This window comes from Psammomys obesus, unplaced genomic scaffold, assembly GCF_907164565.1.
Source record: "Psammomys obesus unplaced genomic scaffold, mPsaObe1.curated_primary_1811, whole genome shotgun sequence".
NCBI lineage: Eukaryota > Metazoa > Chordata > Mammalia > Rodentia > Muridae > Psammomys > Psammomys obesus.
This window is the reverse complement of record NW_026596064.1, coordinates 352,746-361,555: the sequence shown is the minus strand read 5'-3', so window position 1 is coordinate 361,555 and position 8,810 is coordinate 352,746. Positions and strand designations below refer to the sequence as shown.

The 8,810-nt window shown below is 41.4% G+C and overlaps 1 gene segment (V, D, J or C); it reads left to right on the top strand.

Annotated features, from left to right (window-relative positions):
* The first annotated feature begins 7,684 nt into the window (after positions 1 to 7,684).
* LOC129689799 (immunoglobulin lambda variable 6-57-like) lies at positions 7,685 to 8,278 on the top strand. The segment is given in 2 exon segments: positions 7,685 to 7,776; positions 7,899 to 8,278. Coding segments are annotated over 2 exon segments (426 nt in total).
* The last annotated feature ends 532 nt before the right edge of the window (positions 8,279 to 8,810 follow it).

The following is an 8,810-nucleotide window of genomic DNA, read 5'->3' as shown; positions in this document are numbered from 1 at the left end:
GCACTGTGAAGCCGCTGTGCGCCTCTTTATCCTTCTGCTCTGCTGCAGCAGGGTGATGGCGGCATTTGGGGGAGTGCCCGAAAGGATTGGGTTTTCTCAGCCCCGATCTCGGGTTGGGGTACAGACAATGTGGTCTGTGGCAGATTCTGCTGGACGCCTCCTGCCTCCTCCGAAGAGGGAGTAGGGATTTTGAGCTGGGCGCGCAGCTGCTATCCGCCCGCGGCGGGAGCTCAGTTGTGATGGCGGCAGGTACCCGCCGTGGTCGGAGAGACCTTCCAGGGAAAGACTAGGTGACCCGTGAGCAGTCTGGCAACTTTCCTTCCCCGTGGGTTTTTTTTTGCGACTGGGACTCGCAGCCTTAGGCCCTCTTGTGCCCACCAATCAGCCTGGGAAATTGATCGTGATAAGCAGGCTTGCGGCACCAGCCCGGAGACCCAAAACCCGCGTTGCCGGGTTCTCTTTCGGGTTCTGGCTGGGCAGCCGAGAGTGGACCCGACCGCTTCCCACGCCGTGGGAGCCTCCCCTCACCTGGGAAACACGGTCGATCGCTGTTGTTTAGGGCCCAGAGTTCAGTCTCCTGGTCGCTGCACGGAGTGTGTTGTTCAGCTTCTCAGACACGGTGTTCTCCAGACAGCAGTTTGTAAGAGTTGTCCTCTGAGAGGCATGACACAGCAACAGGTCAAAACAGATGCTCAGACTCAACCAATCATTGGGTGATGTTTAGGGAGTCTTGGGGAAAGTGGTAAGAAAGAGAAAAGGACCCAGAAATTACAGGAGCTCCACGGGAAGACCAACAAAGGAAACCAACCAGAGCCCAGAGGGGTTTGCTGAGACTGAATCATCAATTAAAGACCATTCAGGAACCGGATCTAGGCCCCTTACAAAAATGCAGTCGATGGGCAACTTAGCTTTCATGTGGGTCCTCTGGTAAGGAAAGTCTGACTGCACTGGAAGGGACTCACTTGCCAGATTTTTTGATCACTTTTCCATGCCAAGACTGCCTTGCCAACAGGGGAAGAGGACATGCTCAGTACTGATGCAACTAGCTGGGGTGGATAGGAAAGGGGTGGGGGAGAGGCAAGGGAGAGAGGGTGAGGCTGTGAGGGAAGTAGGGATGGGGCTACAACCAGGATGTAAAGTGATTGAAAAATTAAAAAATATTACTCTTTCATATTTGAAATTAAAACAAAACATTATTGGTATCCTTTCAAAACACTTAGATGAGGTTAAATCTATAGAACATTGAAAACAAAAATTTGAAAACAAAAATTATAATTTCTCAAAACTGAGAATAATACATATAAACAAAAATGATTAAAGAAGGGAAAGTGGTATTTATGGGTCACCCTGGGAAGTAAATATAGGGCTGTGTGATAAAAATAAGTTAACAGTGGTTCAATGAATGAGACCTCAAATCCTGAGATTAATGAAGCCAGCAGAGAAAGCTGTGACCTTTCCCCCAGACTTCAGCAAATTCACTGGACCCTATAAAGTCGCTAACTGACGGGCAACAGTGTTACCACAGCTGCTTCCTCCCAGGGGAAAATCCACAGCACAGAGCATAGGGCCTCCTTGGATCTTCCTCTCACAGTGTAACTGCTCTGAGGGCTGAGGACCAGATGGTGGGAGGCCATTTACAGCTCATGTTTACATAATTCACAGCAGAAAGGGATCAACATAGAAGTGCAATCTCGGTGTGAGAAGTTACATAATTACACACTGCATTTCAGAATCACACAACTTAGAAATTAAACTGTAGATATTTCAGCAGGAGGCAAAGATTTGGTGAGCTGCTTGCAAAATGAACATAGACTCTTGGGCCAAGGTGACTGTGCGCCTTGTAACCAGCAGGTGGCACTGTCAGGCACGCTGTGATTTTAGTAAATCACTAAGGATGATTTATTTAAGGGACCTTTGGCATAGAAGAGACAGCATTTGCTCAATGATTAGAAATCATTAGCTGCTTTCTGTTTCTGGGATACCTCACTCAGGATGATCTTCTCTAGAACCCACCATTTGCCTGCAAATTTCATAATTTCCTTGTTTTTAATTGCTGAGTAGTATTCCAGTGAGTGAATGTATCACAATTTGTGTATCCATTCATCCGTTGAGGAACATCTGGGTTGTTTCTAGGTTCTGGCTATTATGAATAAAGCTGCTATGGTATATGCTCACTTATATGTGGATACTAGACATATGATATAGAATAAACATACTAAAATCTGTACACCTAAGGGGAGCAGTCTAGCTAGGCCACAGAGAAGGACACTGCAGCCAGTCCTGATGAGACCTGATAAGTTAGGGTCATATGGAAGGGGAGGAGGACCTCCCCTATCAGTGGACTTGGAGAGGGGCATGGGAAGAGATGAGGGAGGGAGGGTGGGATTGGGAGGGAATGAGAGAGGGGCCTCTAGCTGGGATACAAACTGAATGAAATGTAATAAAAGTAAAAAAATAAAATAAAAATTTAACTGAAAAAATCACTAGCTGCATGTTCTCCAGCTTGGACAATTTCCTTAAGCAGGCCTTCACCCTGCTCAGCAATCACTGCTTCCTGAGGAGTCCTTACAGCATAGATCAAACTCCATCCTCTTAGGTGTGTGTAAGCTGAGCATCAGCACTGTGGCTGAGGGAGGAGCAGAGGGAAAGAAACATGGATGGACACACATTTGGAGGAAAGGTTCTGGATTTGGCATGAGTTTTGGATACAATGAGGCTTGAGCAGGGCCTCCCCACAGCACAACCAGGATTAGTGTCCCTCATGCTGGGGTCTGGGTTTGCCCTTCCTCCTGCTCTTCGCTCAAGTCACAGGCAGACATGTGCATCTCACTTCCTACTGACGTTGCCCACCTGAGCAAGCAATCCATGGGAACGTCTACTCTGGTCTTATCGCATTTATTCTCCTTCTGTTTGCAGGTTCCCTCTGCTAGGCTGTGAGGACTAGCTGCCTTCACAATGTATCTTCTGGAGAAACAGCCACTCAGCAGACAGCCACTCTGCTCTCTCTAACACTGTTCTCATGCAATTCCTGTCATAGAAACTTCTGGATCCACTCATCCCCAAGGTGATAGAATTATTCCTGCATTAAATATCAAGAGTTAGAATGACATACAGTTTCCCCAATATGTGAAGGCTGGAATCAGGTTCCTGTTCTGTCTACACCCTGTTTGCCCAAAACCCAGATCAAATCTGACTCCCTAGTAACCACGTTCTGGAAGCTCTGTCATCTCCATGTTTTGCCCACAGCCAGTATTCTCCTGTTGATAGGCCCCGTAGACAGTTTTTCTTTTTGATTTCTTTGATTTTCTATTCCATGTTGTATTTTCACTGCTGCATGGTAATGGTAGCTCTGGTTTCCATGGGAAGAGATCCTTATCGGGATTTCTGTAAATGTTAATGATTGTGTCTCTTCACTTCTACTTCTTCATTGGATTTTTTTTCTTATTTGGTTGCTTTTTCCTGTTCCATATTTTTTAAATGTAATTACATTTTCTTTTTATTTAATTATCATTTCTTAGGTCAGTATTTGCTTTCTAATGAGAGAGAGGAAGGGTATGGATAGAGAAGGGAAGGGAATTGAGGAGAAAATGGGAGGAGTTGGGGGAAAAGAAACTGTAATTAGAATATATTATGTAAAAATGTTTTCAATAAAAGAAAAATATTCTTGTATCATTTTCTTTTGTTTCCACCTGTAAAATATTTGTGTTTTTCACATCTATTTCCAGTTTTGTGGACAAGAGGGAGACAGATATCACTTCATAAACACAGATGATGTTGGCTCTGACTGTATGTTCTCGACTATTCCCCATATCCACATTCAGATGCAAACATTCACATATGCTTTCATTCTTTCTGTTTTTTTTCATGCAAGAATGTGCATGATAGGTACTTTGTTTTATCATTTCATTGTGATAAAGAGAGCATCTATGATAGTGATGGCCACCCTGAAGATTTTCTGTTATCAGCCATAATAATATTCAATGATAAATATGTCTATCCCAGCAGATTCTCATTCTTCCTAAGCCTGTGACCCTTTACTATGGTTCCTCGTGTTGTGGTGATTATAAAATTACTTTGATGCTACCGGTATGAATCATAATGTAAATGTCTGATATGCCAGATATCTGATATACGACCCAGCAGTTGAGAACCACTGTATTAAATGATACTTTCTTTGAGGTAAATAGGTGACAGATTAACTGGCCATATGTCCTCAGGCATGTGACATAAGCAATCTGAATTGTTAAGCAGCATGTCACCATCTGGCCATCTAATCACAGAGCAATAAACTAGTTTCCTTTTGGTTGCCATTCCTTTAACACAGGTGTGATATTTGTCTATAGGATTTTCAAGTCCATTTCCTGTCAAAGACAAAGTATCAAATGCCTGGCAAGGACATATTCCTAGCTACAACAAAAGGAAATTTAACAGCGTTCAACATTCAGGAAGAGAGTAGCCTGAGGCTGGAGGTCTGTTAAACATATGCCAGTTGGGTATTTTATAGGGATCCAGGGTCCTGCTTTTTCCCATATTTGTCTTGTCTAGACACCACAACTATGCTTTCAATGCAGTTTCTCCTCACACAGTCTTCTGGGAACAGGAAACGGCCATATCTGTGAGCCATGTACTCATGGAGAAGTCTCACTTATGTGGAATTTGGCCTTCGAGTGCCTCTTGGTCATGGCTTAATTCCAAGTTCTTTTCTGTGATTTTCAGTTAGGCATATTAGCTTCAGAAAAGGTCATGTCTAATCCTAGAGGAGATACCCCAAGAATGTAACTGTGGTGTTGGAAAGATTAGGGAATTGGCAAGTTTGTTTTCTGCCTCGAAGAAAAATCTGAATGACTGGGAGATACAGAAGGCCAAGTAGTGGAGAAGCCGCATTATTCATTCAGAATGAGAAAAGACAGGAGTCTGTTACACAGATAATAGATGTTGGCTTGGGTAATTTATAGGGCTCCTGTATCCTTCCCCTTGTCCATATTAGTTCTGTGTTAATACTCCCTGCTCCCTGTACCTTTTATTTATTTCTCCTTCAAGAGTTTTCTAGGAACAAGAAGAAGCCATTTCAATAAGCCTGTTGGTTTTGCTTTCCTTGCTATCCATGTTTCTTTAGCCCATCTACAATTCCTTCCCAGGAAGAAACAGTTTGACCACCATGCTGCTGCTAGCACTTCTCATCCAAATGCCCATGCCCATTAGGGGGCAGTGATGGACTGCACTTGAGAAGACAAAGCTGCTGACAAGACCAACTCATTCAGAAATCACTACTTCCTTCCCCACATTTGCACAGGTAGTGATGCCATTGAGGACTATTACCCAAGAGCTAGTCTGTGAACCTCCCTGCTCCTAGGTCCCATTGCCCACATGAAAAGTAAACTGACAACTTTGATTTTTACTTCCTTGTTCATATGGATGAAGTCATTGTTCAGGAAAGTATTTCTAGTAACAAAATATTTCATAACTTCTTGGACAGTTCCTACTTAACATAGAAAAGCGACTCAGAAATTAAATATTTCCCATTTTAATAACCTAATCTCAGCACATACAATCTGATAGTTTCTTTTCCATTGTTTCATCCTTCTAATGCTACAAATTTTCAACTGTTAGAAAAGAGATTTTCTTAGAATGCTAGATGACAAATTCAGCTTCTTTGTTTTCACTGTTTCTTCCAACCTAATATGTGGCAGATGGTAGTTAGTGTATATATTGACTATGTGTGTGTGTGTGTGTATGTGTGTGTGTGTGTTTGCATCAGTCATATATTTGATGTCTGCATACAACTTATAATATAACACATATATGAAGCAACTTAATTTTCTTTCTTAAAATAATTATTGAATTTAAAACCAGACCTCACTGGCATGATATTATATTACAAGTCTACCTCACTAGTGAACAAAGAAAATGTTTTACTCAAATTATTACCAACTATTTCCTACATTAACCTGATCATTATTCATTGTAACCATTAGAAGGGACCAGAATATAGTTTTATGTTCTTTGTAGCATGACATCACAAATTTTCAGAAAGAGAATTACAATGATCTGGCTCATGGGTCTGAAGTGCCAACTGGTGTATAGCTTTTGAGTTTTCAGAGCCATGTATCTGCAAAATATGAGAAAAATGTGCAATCACTGAACACCCTGCCATGATACTGAATGCCACTTAAGTCTACCATGATAGCACACATGAACATGGTCTTCTAAAGATGAACCAGGGCCTAATTTCTAGTACCGCTGAAGAGGTAGACAGCAACGTACTTCTTATCGCTTTGACATTGTGTGGACTCCTTCTGCTGTGACTTACTTTTCAATATGCTTCCAAACCATTTTACATTTCTTTCCGGTTCCTGCTTAGCTCTTTACAAAGAGGGCTTATTTTCTGCCCCATGTTGTTCGGTTGTTTCATAGATGGCCTGGAGGGATACCACAGAGATGTTTCCAGGATCCAATTCTGGCTGCTAAGTGTAATATTTTGCGTACTCATTATCAGATTTAAAATTGAAGAATTTTCTTCATCTATAACATATGTAAGTGTAAGTGATATTTTTATGTAATTATGTTTCTCATTTTTTTTTCAGAATTTATTGTATATTTTGGAATTTTGTACCATTATACACTTCCACTATATAGTCTTTATTTGAGCCTTAGTCTGTAGCACTCATCATCAAATTTTGTATGCACAAAATGTATTTAATCAGAAGCTAAGCTGGATTTTTGTTAGTGTGTAAAAACAAAAGTGATGAAATGTTTATAACTGCAAAATGAAATAAAGTTTTAATCTATTCACATTTTAGAAATGAAAAATTCATAGTATTTTAATTATACATTTTTGTAGAGCAATCTTTCAGTTTAATGAGTGCCATGTACAAAGAATTTTTTTTCTCCCAAATCTTGCATGGCTACCCCAGATATCTTTCCCAATAAATATTTGGTAGTTATATTAAAGCTACTCTTTATTCTTGTTTATTTTTAAAGAATTATTTTAAAAAGTGTGCGTGTGTGTAAACAAGTGAGTCTGGATATCTGAGGTGGCCAAAATAAGACATCTAATCCCCTAGAGCTATCATCAGAGGAGGTTCTTAACTGTCTGACATGGGTGCTGAAAATCAAATTCACATATTCTGCAGGAATAGCAAGAACTCTTAACTGCTGAGATAAACTCTTAAATACATTCCTCTAATAAATTCTTACCTAGAAATGGCCACAATTATAACCATAGGACTTTTAGAGTAAAAGATGATAGTTCTTCTCAAACCAGGCACTGATTCTCTCTGCAAAAGTAAACTGGGTTACCCACTGCTTTCGTTAACATTGACAGAATTATATTATGGGACAATTTATGTTCCACTCGGACTCCAGATAGTGGCTATTTGAGTTCTCATATGGTCTCATTGTTGGCAGTTAGGACCCTATTAGTCACGTACTAGGTAACAAGACATGGTTGCACTGGGAGTCATGGCCACGCTCCCCACTCCTCTCCGTTTTCCGTTCATTTTCAGGTTTTCTGTCCTGCCCCTTGGTGAAGCCCACAGCTTCTTCATAAGCAGTCTTTCCATCTATCAGTCAGACTCAGTCTGAAATAAAAGGAGGGGCTTTAATATCACTGGAAGAGGGGTATTTGCATACAGGCAGCATACAACTAGAATCCCAGAGATAGATAAGAAGGGGTGTTGAGCTATAGCTTGTCCACTGAACTCAGGAAGCCATATCTGAGTGTTTTCACCATGACTTTGGCTCCACTACTCCTTGTCTTCCTTTATCACTTAGCAGGTGAGTTGACTGAAGGAATTCTGGGAGAGTAACTGCCTGTTTCTTGGGATATTTGGTGCATAGGCTTGTCTGTGATTGGGGTTGCCTTGTGCTTACTGACTTTTATTATTTTCTTCTTACAGGGTCATGGGGACAGTTTAGGCTGACTCAGCCAACCTCTGTTTCAGGGTCTCTAGGAAGCACAGTCACCATCTCCTGCCTGGGCAGCAGTGGTAACATTGGAGACAGCTATGTGAACTGGTACCAGCAGCACGAGGGAAGATCCCCCACCAATGTGATCTATGCAGATGATCAGCGACCATCCGGAATTTCAGATCGGTTCTCTGGCTCCACTGACAGCTCCTCCAACTCAGCCTCTCTGACCATCAGTAACGTGCAGGCTGAAGATGAGGCCGACTACTATTGTCAATCCTATGATAGTGACTATAGACACAGTGCTGTGAACCATGGAGGAAGTGAGACAAAAACTCCCCAAAGCACCAGCTGTGAAATCATTTGTTAAAAGGACTCTTGACATTTCATGTCTCCTTTAAAAGTACTGCTCTTGGTGTTTTTAGGCCATAATTTCCTCTAAATTCACCTCCAGAGTAGACTCCCCACCACCACCATCATATGGATAACTGACTTCTTTACACATTTGTGTTCAATCCATGGAGTGGAAATGGTTGAAAAATGAATTTTAGAGGGCACTACTACTGACATTTTGGGTCAGATGCTTCTTTACATGTGCAGGTATTTACCATCATCTCTGACCAAGAGTCACTTACATATTTTCATTTTTCCCTTCGTTATGACATCACTAACTCTATATTGACAAATATATCTGTAATATGGAACAAGTAACATCCTGAAGCCTCTGTTTTGAGAAGTTGTAAGCTTTCAAAGGTCACTGGCTTTGACTCTTACTTATATCACTAATACATAAAGATGAGGTTTTATGTCCCCGAGTTCTGTCCCCTACTTCCAAGAAAACAATCACTTGCTATATGCAAGTGACTATTTAGATGAGAATGTCATATTCTAATGAGGAACGA